The 17,861-nt window shown below is 39.9% G+C and overlaps 1 protein-coding gene across 6 annotated transcripts in view; it reads left to right on the top strand.

Annotated features, from left to right (window-relative positions):
- Hipk3 (homeodomain interacting protein kinase 3) overlaps window positions 1-17,861 on the top strand; it is a 67,125-nt gene that overhangs the window by 17,048 nt on the left and 32,216 nt on the right. For all 6 annotated transcript variants that reach the window (XM_059261035.1, XM_059261030.1, XM_059261034.1 and 3 more), the window contains exon 2: window positions 4,212-5,310. In XM_059261035.1, the coding sequence (XP_059117018.1) occupies window positions 4,212-5,310 (1,099 nt within the window). The remainder of the gene's footprint in view (window positions 1-4,211; window positions 5,311-17,861) is intronic.

The following is a 17,861-nucleotide window of genomic DNA, read 5'->3' as shown; positions in this document are numbered from 1 at the left end:
CACCACCACCACCACCACCACCACCACCACCACCACCACCACCACCACCACGCTTAATTTTTTTTTAAATGTATTGTTTTTTGTGTGTATGTCTGTGTGGTTGTATTTATTTTTTTCTTTTTGTGGTACTAGAGATTTAACCTAAGGCCTCCACATGATAGGTAAGTTCTCCGTCACTTAGGTTTATCCCCATGGCCTTTGTGTGTATGTGCTTGCCTGCTTGTGGGTGTTCATGTGTGGGTGCACTTGTGGATGGATGTGGTAAGCATATGGAGGTCAGATGATGACCTAGGGTACCATTCCTTAGATATTGGTCACCTTACATTTTTTTCCCAAGATTTTATTTATTATTTGTATGTGTGTGTATGTATGTATGTGTGTATGTATGTGCGTGTGCATGTAGGTGTGTGTGATGTGTGGGCATATGCATGCCATGGTGCCTGAACATGGAGGGCAGAGGACAACTTTATGGAGTCAGTTTTCTTTCTACCTTTTTGTGGATTCTGTTTTTGTTTTCTGAGAGAGGGTTTCTCTGTAAAGCCCTGGCTGTCCCGGAACTCACTCTGTAGACCAGGCTGGCCTCAAACTCAAAAGGGATATTATAACTATATTATAACAGATTATAACTCCTGAGTGAAGTTAATAGGCTTTTAAGATTAAAGATGCAAGCCTTTAATCCCAGCACCATGGAGGGGCAGGGGTAGGCGGCTCCCTGTCAGTTCAAGGCCAGCTTGGTATACATAGAAAACAACAACAAAGTAATACTAAAAAGTAGAAGCAACTCTAGTGTCCATCTGTGGGTGGATGAATAAAATGTCATACATATATGTGTGAAATGCTATGTGATCTTACAAAGGAAAATCTAGTTGCATGTTATAACATGGTTGAACCTTGACATTATTCTGAGTCATAAAAAGGCAAATATGAGTCCACTTATGAGGTATATTTTGAAGTCAAATTCATAGACCAGAAAGTAAATGATGGTTGCCAGAGTCATGACATGGTCACAGTTTCAATTGCAAAAGAGGGCTAGTGTTAGGAGGGAGGTATAATATACAGCATTGGGGATGTATTTAATGCCACTGAATAGTAAACTTTAAAAAGATTAAAATAGTAAGCTTTATATATATATATACACACATATATATGTGTATATATATGTATAAAACTGGTTTTCAAGAAGGAAGATGTTTCAAAAATGAAGGTTTGGACAAGTGGAAGGAAATTGAATGAGGAGACTTTAAGAAACTATTGACTCTTACATTTATTTTCTTTAATTAACTCTGTTAAACATAAGGCATAGCTAAGTTTGGCAGAAAATATTTCAGAAATTTCATATTAGCTAAGAAATGGAATATGTTAGCAAAGTATTTCTGTCTTGGTTCCTGCTCTCCTTTTTAAGCAGACCCAGTATTATGCATAAGAAGAAACCAGAACATGTCTCACTAGTAGTTTACAATGGTCAGATCTGGGTCTGTGGATGTTCTTGTTGCTTATATTGCTGGTTAATTGTCATAGAAGGTAGAGTTCAGTTAGGATTTCAAGTTCACTGTAGGATTAGAAGAGTAAAACCCATGTCTTTGTCCATTTAGTCTGCTACCACAAAATTCTGTAAGGAGCATAGATTTATTGCTCATTGCTCTGTAGGCCGGAGAGTCCCAGGATAAAGGTAAAAGCAGATGCAGGGTTTGTTGAAGGCTTGCTCTCTGCTCCAAAGATAGCATCTAGCTGTGGTCTTACATGCTAGAGGGCAAAGAAGCTCCTTGAGGCTCCATTTATGAAAGGGAGCCCTCATGGCCTAATAAGCTCCCAAAGCCCCCTTTGTATTTTTGATATAATGGTCTCACTCTGTAGTCCAGGCTGGCCTTGAACTCATGCCAATCTCTCTGCCTCAGCCTCCCAGTTTCTAGGATTACATTTGGTGGGTAGGGAGGGTTTCAATATACAAATTTTGAGAGACCATAAACATTCAGAACAAAGTACTACCTGAAATGAGAGCTCTGGGTGTGATTGTGCACACCTGGAGTTCTTCACTTGGGGCTAAGGCAGGAGGATTGCTGTGGGTTTTAGGCTAGCCTCAGCTACAAGCAAAAAGAATCTGAAGTGAATAAGCCTGAGAAGTAAAAGCTTAGTGGTTGCTCCATCAGGAGACTTTGCTCTACTCCTAAGTAATAGTTTTAGGCAGCCCCCACCATCAAAGAGGTAGCATTTCAAAACCTTATTCCTTAGTCTGCTGATAAGAACAAGAGGCAAAGACATGAATAATATAGCTGAAGAGCGCAACATAGTTAACATTACAACGAAAAATAATAAAGGCATAGTGTTGTGCAAAAACAGTGTTTTGGACACCATGATGTTTAGTTTGGGTATACAGCAATTGGTATTAATAAGTGATTTTCGTATTTGTCATTTTGGATCTCTGAGTATGGATTACATAAGTATTTTGAAAATTAGGTGTATCATAGGAGAATTATTGAGGCTATGATTGGGCAGCCTTACAAAAATGCATAATATATGAGTTTGATATGTCTAGAAAGAGTTCTCAGTGTGGTTTTGTTTCATTAATTTAGCTAGGCATTTGATCCCAGCACTAGGGAGTCAGAAGCAGATGGATATCTCTGAATTTGTTGCCAGCCTAATCTAAATAGGGGATTCCATGCCTGTCACAGTGATGTAGTGAGACTCTGCCTTAAAATGTGGTGAATTAGTGCAGTTTTGGCATGCCCCTGGGTAGAGGTATAGGATAGATGCTGGGAACATTTTAAGGAAGCAGATGAACTAACTTCCTTAGGCTTAAATCCCAGAGTTTCAATTTGTAGTATTCTCTACTTACTGAATATCAAGTCTCGATCTGACTGTGAACTTTGTCTCTGACTTTATAGTAGAGCAACTTAGGAATCTGGTAGGTGGAACACAAGAAACTTTTGGAAGTTTTACCTCAGGTGTGGTATATTTACTTTTTCTTTACATCATAGTTTTGAGACCTTGGGTCAATTACTTGGTCCCTCTGAGCTTTGGTTTTCTTTCTTTTTTGATTTTTGTTAATTTGTGTGTGCATGCATGGTGTGTGTGTGTGTGTGTGTGTGTGTGTGTGTGTGTGTGTGTGTGTGTGTCTGTTTTATGTCTGTGTATATGGATTAGCAGTTGCTGGATTGTGTATTACATGAATTCTAAGATCATGAAATAAGGTCGTCAGGGAGAAAGTCAGCTGTGCCAGCAACATGTTAAAACCCCTTTGTATCTGTGTTACACCAGAGTCAGGTACTATTTACAGACTCATTGTACACTTGATGACTGTGTAGATGGAGTAAGACCAAAATCCATAGAAAGTCATTTAGTGTCTGGGAACTTAGGCAATGTGAAGGTAACTGGATAGAAAGCTATTAAGTTGTCTTTGTAGTATAATGAATGCTCTTTAAGATCAAAGGAGATTATATTTGGCAAGTAGAATATAGGATCAGAGCTGTTCATGAAAAGGATAGCCCTTTTAAATTAATCCGTGTATCTATGTATATACTTAAAACGTACATAGTTGTTTCTTCCTGATTATAAACTGTGTTGGCTGATTCATAATTTTGTGTGTGTGAGGTGTAGGCATGTGTAAGAGTGAGTACGTAGAGTCCAGAGGCATATGTCAGGTATCTTCGGTCACCCTCTACCTTGTTCCTTTGAGGCTAAACCTGGAGTTCCCATTTTTTCAGCAAGGCTGGAAGCCAGCAAGCCCCAGCATCCCCTGTCTCTGTTCTCAGTACCGGAGTTTAGCCATGCATGGGACCACACCCAACTTTTCAGTGGGTCCGCACTCTAACTCTGGTCCTCATTCTTTGCAGCAAATGCTCCTAACCCTGAACTGCCTCTCTAGCTGATGGTTCATAAGTTATATTTTGGTGAGAGAATGTTTTATTTTTGCCACACCTGCGCCGCTTGTTCAGGGAGTTGTACTTTGCCTTCCATGGGGAAAATGGTTGGTACGGTTTCTATTGTATATCCCGGTCAGTGTAGCCGTTCAGTAAGTATTTCCCCCAATAACTGAAATCCTGAGAACTAATGTGGAGATAATGAAGATCTTTCTTATCTCCTCCTAAGGGAAAAATTTTAATGGAATTTTAAATTTTAGCATATTATGAATTTGACCCTAAAAGTTTTTCCCTACAGTTTAAAGTTGAGGGAAACCTGTTCTTTTGATTAACATTTCCTTCCTTCTTCTGCAGGTATGGCCTCACAAGTCTTGGTCTACCCACCATACGTTTATCAAACTCAGTCAAGTGCCTTTTGTAGTGTGAAGAAACTCAAAGTAGAGCCAAGCAGTTGTGTTTTCCAGGAAAGACACCGTCCACAGACCTATGTGAACGGTAGAGACTTTGGAAACTCTCACTCTTCCACGAAGGGTGGTGCTTTCCAGACAAAGACACCGTTCACTAGACCCCGAGGACACAGCTTTTCATTGCAGGCAGGTGCCGTTGTTGTCAGAGACACTGCTGGTGCTGCAAAGGTCATAGCAGCTCCAGCGCAGCAAGCTGCAGTGGAGGCGCCTCGCACCGTGCTGTGGCGAAACCGGTTACATTTCCTAGAAGGTCCCCAGCGATGTGGATTGAAGCGCAAGAGTGAGGAGTTGGATAATCACAGCGGCGCGATGCAGATTGTCGATGAACTGTCCCTACTTCCTGCAATGTTGCAAACCAACATGGGAAATCCAGTGACAGTTGTGACAACGACCACAGCATCAAAACAGAACTGTACCAGCGGAGAAGGTGATTATCAGTTAGTGCAGCATGAAGTCTTATGCTCCATGAAAAACACATATGAAGTCCTTGATTTTCTTGGTCGTGGCACTTTTGGCCAAGTTGTTAAATGCTGGAAGAGAGGGACAAATGAAATTGTAGCAATCAAAATCTTGAAGAACCACCCTTCTTACGCACGCCAAGGGCAGATAGAAGTGAGCATCTTAGCAAGGCTCAGTACTGAGAACGCTGACGAGTACAACTTTGTGCGGGCCTATGAGTGCTTCCAGCACCGCAACCATACCTGCCTGGTCTTTGAGATGCTGGAGCAGAACCTGTATGACTTTCTGAAGCAGAATAAATTCAGTCCCCTGCCCCTGAAGGTGATCCGGCCCATTCTTCAGCAAGTGGCCACTGCACTGAAGAAGTTAAAAAGTCTTGGTTTAATTCATGCTGACCTCAAACCAGAGAATATTATGTTGGTGGATCCTGTTCGACAGCCATACAGGGTTAAAGTGATAGACTTTGGGTCGGCCAGTCATGTATCAAAGACTGTTTGTTCAACGTATCTACAATCTCGGTACTACAGGTAGGCAGCAACTGCTTTTTGGCTATTTAACAAATGCAGAGTTTCTGCTGAGTGAAATTTGATATGTATGTGTGATGAGAGACTGCTTCGGCTAAATAAGGAAATCAATAGGATCTATTTAGGTTTGAAGTTTTAAAAAGACGTGCAAAATCAAGGCATAAAATTGCTTCAAGGACAGTAGAAATCTTCACTAGTTCCATGCTAAAGACATCTGGTTATTTTTATTATTAATGGAACATAGGAAAGAATGTCACACAAATAAGATGTAAATGTAAATCTTTAAATGTCAAAAAATGTTGTTGAATGTAGCTTTTGTATGTTTCTTGAAGCATTTCAGCGCTTGGGAAAGGTAATTTCTAATTTTTAAAGTTTTATTTTTCACATTTTTATTTAAGTGTGTATACATGCCATGGTGCACATGTACAAGTCAGGATAACTTGTGGTACTCTGATCTCTTCTCTCTACTATGTGGGTCCCTGAGATTGAGCCCAGGTCATAGGGCTTGGTGGCAAATGCCTTTACCTACTGAGCCATCTCACTAGTCCTGGAGAAGTAGTTTAATAAAGACATAATCTCATATAGCAACATTTAGAGAAATTATGAGTTCAGGCCATTATTCTGATGAATGACTTTAAGATTCACATGTATTTATATAGCTGCCATGAAGTTTTCTATGTATATGCTATGAGTAATATTATCTTAGTGTTGGTGCTGTGAGTGTGTGAAGAAATTGAAGACAAACATAGTCTCCATGCAGCTATTGACAGAGAGCTACAATGTCAAGGTTAGTGTACTGCCAGCCTGAAGTACTGTCTACAGTCTCAGAGGCTAGCTGATGGTTCGAAACAGCAGAAGTTCCTGTGTGAGTAGGAAGCTGTCTTTGAACTCATAGTTTGAGTTCCCAGCTCATAAATTGGAGACTGGGTTATTTACATTTCAGCATGAGTGCTGAGACATTCTTGGTGGCCTCTGTAGTCATGATTGCTAACACAGTGGGGCGAGTACAGGAGCAGTGCTGGCAGAGGAGTGCTCGTTCATAAGCACTGAGTAGATGAAATGCAGTTTATGGCCAGAGCTTGCTACGTCATGAGGGTTAGGAACTTTGACTGAATAAGCAGGTAGTTGTTTTTGGTGTTGCATCTGCCTTTGTAAACATATGCTGTAATACCTTGCACAAATAAGAAGTAAGCTTGTCATCAACAAACACCAGCTCTGTATTAGTTAAGTTATCAGAAGGAATGCCATGCTTATGTAATTTAGTTATAATTAAATGTATTGATATAAGTATTAGGAATTAGTAGTCTGATATAAGTATTAGGAATTTATTATTATGTAGTCTGATTTATCCTTAGTATATTTTAGATTGCATTATTTCTAGTATTAGGGTTCTGGATACCATTCTCAACTGTTTAGATGTGGAATTTGGAGGTACACGTTTTTTAATCCAATACTGTGAAGGCAGAGGCAGGAGGGTCTCTCTGAATTAGAGGCCAGCCTGGGCTACAGTGAGACCCTGTCTCAGAACACACACACACACACACACACACACACACACACACACACACACAAAATACTTTTTCAATAGCCAAAGGGTAATTTGCTGTTGCAGCAGGATAGCAGATCTTACTTATTTTCACATAATTAGATTTACTTGATCCTCTGTCCTCCTAACCACTCTTTTCTTTCTTCTTCTGACTTATTGAAATGTAAGATTCAATGTTAGCTAATTTTTCCCCCTGGAAAAATGATTTTGAAATCTTACTCAATTGCATGAAAAGAATAGTGCTTCTCCCTACTCATGTCTTTTGAGCATCATAGACTGTGGGTTCAGAGCTTTTACTGGCCAGTTAGCATATTATATAAACTCCAGCTTCAGCTGCCTGGGCCCCATATTCAGTTCACTTGTTAGTAAATGACTTCATTATATTTGGGTCCTGCGTTATTTCCATTTCAGATTCTGTCCTGTGTGATGTCTAGCCTCCTTTTCATGACTGAAATGTTTGGGATGAGAATAAACAACAGAAACATTAACCTATATTTTATACTTGAAAATTTCTGTTGGTTTATTAAATGTTTCAAAAGAGTAAAGAGAATCCTTTGAAAAGCAATCTAAAATTTTAGATACGTTATGATCCCATCTTCTAGCATTAGGTCTTTGCATAATATTGAGAATGGAAGAAAATTATGAATAATTGCTAAATATAATTTCTGTTCTGTTTACTTATAAATTTCAGGTTAATATTTACCTGGCTTTCAGAAGCTGTACAAACTAAGATTAGTCACAAGTTCTGTGTTTAGAGCCTAGAAATGTAGAAAATTTGTATTCAATAAATAAAAGTTTATGCTTATGTTTTAGATGATTCTGACTTGGTAAAAAACAGAAAATGGACTTGATGGCAGTTAGATTTAAGAGGTAGAATAGTTAGGAAATATTAAGATAGATTAGCAAAAATGCAGTGTAGTTCTTAATTAGGTACTGTCCTAATGTCTGATAAAGTTTTGCATGAAAAAGGCAGCAAGCTATTACTTTATTTCAAAATTTGCACATCATTTTGGAACTCTACTGTTTCTGTCTTAGCTTATGACAGGATTACTTAAATACTGTGTGATTAATAAATGAAAGTATAATAAGTATTTTAAAGTAGGGACACTATAGGTATGTCTTAGTTTCTAAGGTAAAGGACTGCAGTTAGACACAGATTCATGTGTTACCCGTTTGAACTGTGGAACACAAACGTAGTGAGGATATCTTAAAATAGACAGGCGTAGTGGCCAGAGGCTGTTGACTACTATAGATGGTGAGGCTGTCTAGCTCCTGCAGTGATGGAAGCCAGAAGTACATGCTAAGGGCATTGATTTGCTCAAGGTCAGCATGTTCTAAATTCAGCTGCCTGAGCGTGGTTTCTGTCAAGAACACATAGGGCTTTTGAATGTGGAAAGGTTTAGCAGCAGAAGGTGCTGTATTTATGAGGTGTGGTGGCAATATTCAGGTCATGAAGTTTTTTTTTTTTTTTTTAAATATAGAAGTTTAGCCTGTGGATCTCAGCTATTTCAGAGCGGAGACAGGAAAGTGGGCTATAAAAGTAACCTGCACGCAAACGTGTGCGTGTGTGCGCGCGCGCATACACACACAGATACACACACATATATAATGTATATTTAATATATACATATATATTTTGCTGTATTACTAGTTGGTGTTGATTGCCATTGAAGTAAAGCATGCTTTGAAGGAATGAGGGTGTAACTCAGTGAGACCGCTCACCTAGCTGTGGTTCTATTCCCAACTTGTGGTAGGTCGGAGGCTTATCGTTATTCCTGTGATAGTGTAGAAAGATGGAATGATGACCAGTTAAATATACCCACATTTCATTTCTTCTTGGACCCAGAAATTTCAAAGCTAAAGTTCCTGTAACAAAATTAAGGCATATAGAAAGACCCATAATGGTTGATACTTTATATAGGTACTTTATTTATTTATTTTGAGGCAGGCCTGGGTGTGCTCTATGTAGATTAGTCTGGCCTTATAAACTTATGGCTGTCCTTTGCCTCTGTCCCCTGAGTGCTGGGTGTGTGCCACCAAGACCAGCTAGGTTACTTTAGAGTGGACTACTGTGCTTCTATACTGTCTCATTTTTGTTTTCCAAGCACTTTGAACTATTCTGCTGTTTCTCACCTCTCTCTCTCTTTGGAGGGTTAGGGAGTGGGAGGATAAAGTCTCACTATATAAGCCTAGGATGGCCCAGAACTTACTCAGGCTGGCCTTGAGCTTACTTAATTCATTTAAGCATACAGTTCCATGGCTTTGATTATAGTCATAGTTCTATATTGATGAATCAAGTTAGAATGCTTGTGTACCCTGCACAGAACACCCCTAGTCATTGTTCTCCAGCCTTCTTGTCCCTGCCCCATTCAGCCTCCAAGCTCATCATGTTGTACCAGGCATTAGTAGCAAGTATCAGCAGTTCATTTCTTTTTATTGAGTTTTAAATATACAACATTATATGTTTGTGATCATAAATGGTTGGAGATCTCAAAAGGTATATTACCAGTGAAAATAATATAGGAACAGAAATTGTAACATTGTCAATGGTTAGGGTTGTTTCCTAAAATACTCAGTGCTTGTAAAGTGGGATGCATTGTGCTGAGTGCATTGACTTGCACAAAAATAGCCCCAGCTTGACGAGTAGTGTATAGTGAGAAAAGGGAGAGAGCTTAATAGAAAGGGCATTTTTGTTCTTTTATATTTTTTCAATTTTTTTTGCTTTGAAATAGTTTTAGACACATAAAATACTACCATTTTACCTCCTTAGTTTTCCCACACATATTTTTTGACACACACACACACACACACACACACACACACACACACACACACACTTTCAGGTACAAAGCCCCTGAGCATACATTTCCTAGATACAGGGACATTTTTGGGCCAGCAAGATGGCTCAGTGGGTCCTTGGCAGCCTGAGTTCAGTCCCCTGAACCCATATATAAGCTGAAGGAGAGAAGAGACTCCTCAAAGTTGTTATTTGGCCTGCACATGCATGTCATTTATAGACATTCCTTGTATAGCCTTATAATTTTTAATCAGTATTATAGATTTGATGAACTTATTTTACCTATTTAAGAATTAAATTTGGTTTTGTGTTTGTCCATGCGTATGTATGACAGCACACAGCCAGAGGACAACTTTCGGGAGTTGGTCCCTGCCCTCTACCACGCTGACTCAGGGTCTTGTGTTGCTCTCCTGTGGTACCGCCTACTCTAGGCTGGCTGGCCCCGCTAGCTCTTCCGCTTTCCAGCTCTTCTCTCATCTCTGCCTCCCATCTTGTGCAAACCACTTCAGATTGCTCAGTGAAAGAACACCCCTTTAAACTTGCCCCAGCCTCTGTGATATGAATGGAGCCTTCCTTGTGTGCTTGCTTTCTGGTACAAGATGTTCTGGCTTGTCTTGTACTTGCTCCAGCCTTGGGATTGGCTTTATTGGTAGAACACACTCTCTCTCTTTCCTTTTAGCTTTTCGAGTCTTGGTTTCTCTGGGTAGCCCTGGCTATCCTGAAACTCGCTCTGTAGACTAGACTGGCCTCAGACTCACAGAGATCTACCTGTCTCTGCCTCCCAAGTGCTGGGATTAAAGGCATGGACCACCACTATCTGCCCAATTTCTTTATTTTATTTGAGAATGGTTATTTAGTAGACAAGATCTGTATGCTAATGCAAGTATACTTATTGAAATGCGAATATCAGTGCTTTCTCAGGCCCTTTTCATGGTAAAACTAGAAAATCCATTGTATGTGTTTATGCTCTTACATTTCTACAGGTTTATATAATAAAGACATGGATATATGCTAGTATATCCGGTTCTGACACCTTGAGTTTCTTTCTTTTTTTTTTTTTTGAGACAAAATCTCTCTATGTAAGTCTGATTGTTCTGGAACTCTCTGTAGACCAGGCTGACCTTGAATTCAGAGATCCACCTGCCTCCATCTCCAGAGTGCTGGGATTAAAGGCGTGCATCACCATGCCTGGCACACATCTTTTATGTGCACCATATGTGTCTGTTGTATGCTCTGGAACTGGGGTTGTGTGATACCATGTGGGTGATAGGAATTGAACCCATATTCTTTGCAAGAACAAGTGCTCTTAACCACTGAGCTATCTCTCCAGCCCTTTTGTGCTAACATTTTAATAATATTATTCACTTTTTAAATTTAATTTTTTAGAGACTTGTTCTTGCTATAGTAGCCAAAATGGGCCTTGAACTCTCAGTGATCCTTCTGCCTCAGCACCCTAGTGTTATGATTACAAAAATGTGCTACCATGCCCAGTACAAAGATTATGATTGATTTCTATTATTATTCATTACATTCACTTGTTTATTAGGGGTCATGTTGTGCCACAGTGTGAGTGGAGGTCAGAGGTTAACTTAGAGGGGCTGGTTCTTCCTTGTGGGCCTTGGGAATTGTCAGCCTTGGTGGCGGGTGCCTTTACCCACGGAGCCATCTTAGGAGCCCAGAGAAGAATTTTATTCTAGGAAATATTTTGCATTTTTGCCTGATATAAAAATATGTATTTATCATCCAATCATCTTCATGCATACAGTTCACAGTATTAAGTATGTTCATATTATGAAACACGTCTCTAGAACATTTCATCTTGCACATTCCAAATGTGTTCCTTAAACAATACCCCTGTAATCCCAGTTCCCAGTAACCACTGTTCCTTCTCATCCTGTCTGGACTCTTCCGGAAAGCTCCTCTCTGATTGGCGGCTGTGAACAGTGCTCCGGGAGCACAGTGGTCCAACTGTCTTTCAAGACTCCTCCTTCAGTTGCTTGGTTCATATTGTGATTCTGTTTTACATTTTTTAAAAATGATTTATTTATTTTTATTTTGTGAGCATTGGTGTTTTGCCTGCATATATGCCTGTGTGAGGATGTTGGATCCCCTGGAACTGGAGTTACAGGTAGTTGTGAGCTGCTATTGCTGGGAATTGAACCCAGGTCCTCTGGAAGAGAAGCTAGTGCTCTTAATCACTGGGCCATCTCTCCAGCCCCTATTTTGAATTTTTGAGGCATCTCCATGTTGTTTCCGTAACATTTTACAATTTTAATCAGTACTGTATCAGGAATCCAGCTTTTCCACATCTCTAATTATTCTTGTTTTTTTTTATTTTAATCCTTAAAAAAATCTTAAAAATTATTATTTTCTATGTATGGATGTTTTGCTTGCATGCATGTCTGTGCATATGTTGCATGCCTAGTGCTAAGGAGGTCAGAAGAGGATTGGATCCCTGGAACTGGAGTTGGAGGCGGTTGTGAGCCAGTATGTGGGTGTAGGGACTGGAACCTGGGCCCTCTGGAAGAATAGGCAGTGCTCTTGTCTGCTGAGCCGTTTCTCCAGACCCCTTTCTTCTATCCGATGACTGTGAAGTGCTCTCTCTATTCTACTGGGGTTGGACTTATATTTTTCTGAGGATAATGATGCTGAACGTCTTTGTAAGCTTGTGGGCTGTTGGTTTCTAGGCATCTTTCATTGTTAAAATTTTCTAATAAGCAGAAATTGAACACATTCTGAGTTCACGTGAAAAGTATTTTTGCTCACTCTAAGAATACTAGTGAATGGGTGGAACTAGAAAAAAATCATCCTGAGTGAGGTAACCCAGACTGAGAAAGACAGACATTAGGTATGTACTCACTCATAGGTGGATACAGGCTGTAAAATAAATGACAACCATGGTACAAAAAAAAAAAAAAAAAAAAAAAAAAGAAGGAATACTGGACCCAGCACTGGGGAGGCAGAAGCAGGCAGACTTCAGTGACTTTGAGGCCAGCCTGGTTTACAGAGCAAGTTCTAGGACTGCCAGGGCTTCACAGAAAAACCCTATCTCAAAAGAACAAAAACAAACAAACAAAGAATACTGGCCATTGAACAGATTCAGTGTGTACATATTTTTTTCTTAAAATGTTGAAGTGTCAGAACCCAGTGTATTATTTTTACCGTGCTTAGAGCACTGTTCCTGAGATCAGTGCCATGGGAAATATTTTAGACCACATCTATTTTAGTATTGTATGTAACAGACTTAACTGCATAGAAAGAATGAGGGTGAACTGGCCATGTCCTAAATACTGTTCATTTGAAAAGAGCATTGGAATTAACGTACACATTTAGTATTAGATCTTGCCATAGATGAGACAAAAAATTATATTCTTCCCATGTAATCTTTACCCCTCATTGTATGTTCATGCCTTATTATTCACACTTAACTCTTGTATGATGATTCCTGAATTATTTTTATATAATGATAGTTTTGTGCATATGATTCAAAAAAGATATCAGTAACCAGAAGAAGTAAAATGAATAAATAATGATAGAAGTGGTACAGAACCAGGACACTGGAACTCTGAATTTTAATTGATATCATTGACGTACTTTATGAACAAGGAGGCTACTTACCATTATGTGTCTATATAAACAGATAAAGGGAACTGTTACTACCCCCGTGTCTTATAAGTATGGATTAGTGTACAAAGCTTTAACGTATAAATACACAATGGTACTATCCAGGCATATGACAAAAGCATTTTTTAAAGCTTCATCACAGTTGAGTTTAGTTCTGCACATGGTAGCTATAAAATATAGAACAGACGTAATGCCATGTAAGCTAGACTGATGAGTCATGTCCTCGCAGGCTTGGAAGGCTGTATGCTAAAACTGCGTGTACCTATTATAGTTACTCATAGGTTAAAAGAAGACTTTTATGAAGGCCTTTTTATTCCAGGTCAGTAAAAGCTTTTGATGTCAAGGCTGTCAGTCTTTCCCATGGGCTGTCTGTCTGTAGCACTGTTGGGAAGGTCCATGGAGCCTTATGGACATTGCAGTGGCCTGTAATGAGGACACGGGTTAGATGTCAGCCTCTCTACACACCTGAAAGCATGGATGCCTATTTATTTCTGTGTCTTCAGCATCTTCCTGAATGTTACTAACAAGTGTGTTACCATGGAAGAGTGCCAGTTCTGTGCTGGTGAATAATTTAGGTATCAGCTGGTGAGGTGAGATTCTATTACTTAGACAGACTCCAATATGTGCTAAACTTTGACATCAAATAGAAAAAAAGTTTCTTTTGAGAAAGTACCAAATTACAAAAATTGTATATATTTATATTAATATATTATAATATATATACAATTAAAATCCGATTTAACTTAATATTTTTAATTTATGAATGTTTTTGTTGGTTGGTTGGTTGGTTTTGTTTGTTTTGCTTTGTTTTTTTCAAGATGGGGTTTCTCTGAGTAGCCCTGGATGTCCTGAGACTCACTTTGTAGACCTGGTTGGCCTCAAACTCTGAAAGTTTTTTTTTTTTTTTTTTTAAAGGTTTTATTCTTAGAAATTCTGTATCTGTGTTTGGGTATGTGCATGTGAATGCAGATGCTTGCATAGGCCAGCTGTATCAGATCTGGGAGCTAGCATTCAGGTAGTTGTGAGTTTGCTGTCTGGTGTGGGAGTTGGGGACTGAACTCAGGGTTCTCTGCAAGAGCAGGAGGCACTCTGAACTGCTAAGCCATCTCTCTAGCCACATGATGATTTTTAAAAGCTGGTAAGAATGTAGCAAAATAGGAATATTTTTCTTCCTTTACGTTGTGATTTTATCTTATAATTGTACAAAACATGTTTGCCCTTTACTTAAAACAATTCTATTATATGGATATAGTTTTCAGATAATATCATACAGATCCTACTTGGGTGAACCTGCATCCTTACAGGTATACTTTCACATTCTTATGAGGAAGATTTTGTTTTGTTTTTTTGTTTGTTTGTTTGTTTTTTGAGACAGGGTTTCTCTGTGTAGCTTTGCACCTTTCCTGGAACTCGCTTTGTAGACCAGGCTGGCCTCGAACTCAGAGAGATCCGCCTGCCTCTGCCTCCTGAGTGCCGGGATTAAGATTGTTAGGGCAGTGGGTATGTACATTTTGCTGAAAGATGCTCTACTCCTTCATCATTATGAAGCTGTTCCAGTGTGTTTAATTGTAACATGAAAATGGCATTTTGGGACTAGGATGTTTTTCACTTAGTTTGCAGAGTGCTTGCCTGGCCTGCAGGAAGCCTTGAGTTTGGCCCCCAGCATTGGGTGTATTTGGCTCCTGTAATTTTAGCCCCCAGGAGGTGGAGGCAGGAGGACCAGAAATTCAACATCATCCAGTTGCATACTGAGTTCTGGGATGCTCCAGACCCTTTCAGCTCCTTCTCTTCTCTTCCTTGCCTAGAAGTCTTTTTAAAAAAGGAATAAAAAAATAACTTTCTTCACAAGGTAACTTCAAATTTTCATAAGAGTGAATTCAGTAGACAGACTCACAAAATTTGAAATGTTTTAGCCACTTTTGCAGCATTAAAAATGTAGATCCATTTTCTGTGTTATGTAATATTAGTAGGTACTTTTTTTAAATGTGGGGAATAAGAATATAAAATGAAATAATGACATTTATTGACTGTTGCACAAATCCTAATTGGTCTTAGTAAAAACCCAAAGCCATATATCAGTGAAAGGTGAAAGATCAGAGAAGCAGAGCAGCCCCCTCTTAACTCACCAACTCCTCAGCCTGCAAGAGCCAGAAAAGACCTGAGCTCCTGTCTCCTCCTGTCTTATATTCCTTTCTCTGCCCAGCCATATCACTTCCTGTCTCAACCTTCCTAGTGCTGGGATTAAAGGTTTGTGCCACCACTGCCTGGCTGTTTCTCTTTTAGATTGGATTAATCTCGCATAGCCCAGCAGGGCCCTGAACTCACAGAGATCCAGACATATCTCTGCCTCTCTATGGCTGACTCTGTGGCTAGCTCTGTCCTCTGATCTTCAAGCAAGCTTTTATTTCTTTTCTTCTTCTTCTTTTTTTTTTTTTTTTTTTCTTCCGAGACAGGGTTTGCCTGTGTAGTTTTGGTGCCTGTCCTGGATCTCTCTCTATAGACGAGGCTGGCCTCAAACTCACAGAGATCTGCCTGGCTCTGCCCTCCAAGTGCTGGGATTAAAGGCATGCGCTACCACCACCCGGCTACTTTTATTTCTTATATTACAAGCAATATATCACCACATTTGTCCTCATCACTATGCTAAAGAGTTTACACAGTCTCCTTAAGATAGGTATAAAAATAGTAATACTGTCTGCATTTTATGGACAGGAAGTTGAGATTCAGGTGTGTTGAACAATCTTACTCAAGTCTCCAAACTATAGAGCTGCGATTTGAACTCAGTTCTATCTTCTCATGTCCCACTCTTCAGAGAGCTCGCCTTTCTTCCTGAAGCTCTTCTGTTCGAGGATGTTGATGACCCCAAATATAGTGGTCTTCCTCTTGGACTCTCTGTCTGAGCCTCTCTGGCTGCCCACCTGCCGTTGGCTGTCGGTGCTTCCTGAGACTTCACACTTCTCCCTGGTGTCATGCCCCAGTTTGACTTTTCACCTCTCTGACAGGCTTCCTTGTTCCTTTCCTCCCTCCTCCATGAATTCATGACGATCTATCTCATCTTCCCTATCACTTTTTGAGATTATAATTACGTTCTTTCCCTCTTTCCTCCCCCCAAACTCTCCCATACAGCCCTCCTTGCTCTCTTCCAATTCCCGGCCCCCGTTTTCATTGGTTGTTGTCACTTGCATATGTATGTACATGGGTAGTTCTGAATATAACCTGCTTTGTCTGTGTAATGTTATTTGTATGTATGTTTTCAGGGCTGACTGTTTGGTATTGGATAACCAATTGGTGTTCTCTTCCCTGGGGAGGACTACTTCTGCTCTCAGTATTCCTCGGTAGTTTGCAGTTCTTTTTGGGGGGTTGAGACCTCACTGTCTTCCCCCATCCACTTAGCATGTCTGTTACTGTCCTTGTTGAGCTCATGTTTAGGCAGTCATGATAAGTAGCTTCTGATAGCACTTAGAAGACATAGTCTGGCTCTTAAAATCTTTCCACCTGTCCTTCAGCAACACTCCCTGAGCTTTAGGTTTGGGAGTAGTTTGTAGATGTGTCAGTTGGGGCTGGGTTCCGCAACTCAGCATTTTAGTTGGTTGTGGTTTTCTGTAATGGCCGCTGTCTGTCGCAAAGAGAAGTTTCCTTGAGTGAGGATTACACTTATCTGTGTGTATAAGGATTTTATTTAGAAAGGACTTAGGGATTATGCTGACTCAGTAAAGTGGTGCTTGTGGGTTCCCCTCAAAGATCCATACCTCCACTAGTCCTGGGTAGTTAACTAGGTTTTAGGTACCAGATGTGATTAGAGAGCTGTTGGTCACTCCTAAAGGAGTGCAAGTCACTGCTGTACCTTAGGGTTGTTCTGCCATGACGACACTGCTGTGGTTTAGAGTGTCACAGCTGGGGAGGACTCTTCTTGCTTCTTTTCCTCCTTTGGAAGCTCCTTGTCTTTTTAGTGGGAGATTCCTTTCTAGCCATGTCTCCCCTTCTGACTGGTTTCGAATACTCTTATAGTGGTGTCCCCATCCTTAGGGACAGTCAATATTAACATCTTTTCATCTTCCTGAATCACAGGTCAACATTAAGAACTGTTTTCTGGGTTCTTCAGTGTTAGAAAGTCCCGTGTTTCTAATCATCGTGTGACCAGATCCTATTGATTTAACTCTGATATATTCCCATGGGTTATTTTTCCACACCTTTTTCTAGGTCTTCTTCTGGTCTGTACCTCCATACTGTAATGTTTTTCAATTTTTTTTTAGATTTATTTTTATGTGTGTTTTAGGTTTCTTTTTTTTAAATTTATTTTTATTTTATGTTCATTGCTGTTTTGCCTGCATGTATGTCTGTGAGAGGGTGTTAGGGTGTCAGCTGTGTGTGTGCTGCCGTGTGGGTGCTGGGAATTGAACCCAGGTCGTCAGACAAGGGTGGAGTTTAAGTCATGAAACAGAACAGAAATGTAGGGTTGGTGGGGCTAAGTAAGGACAGGAAATTATGTTACTATATTAATTCACATGCTTATGATTCTGGTTCTATTTACTGTGTTACCTGAAGCAAGTCGCTAACCTTTCTGAGCCTCAGTTTACTCACCTTGAA

The sequence above is a fragment of the Peromyscus eremicus genome, chromosome 4 (genome assembly GCF_949786415.1).
Source record: "Peromyscus eremicus chromosome 4, PerEre_H2_v1, whole genome shotgun sequence".
NCBI classification, from domain to species: Eukaryota; Metazoa; Chordata; class Mammalia; order Rodentia; family Cricetidae; genus Peromyscus; species Peromyscus eremicus.
The sequence above is the reverse complement of the archived record's forward strand: the minus strand, read 5'-3'. Positions and strand labels throughout refer to the sequence as shown.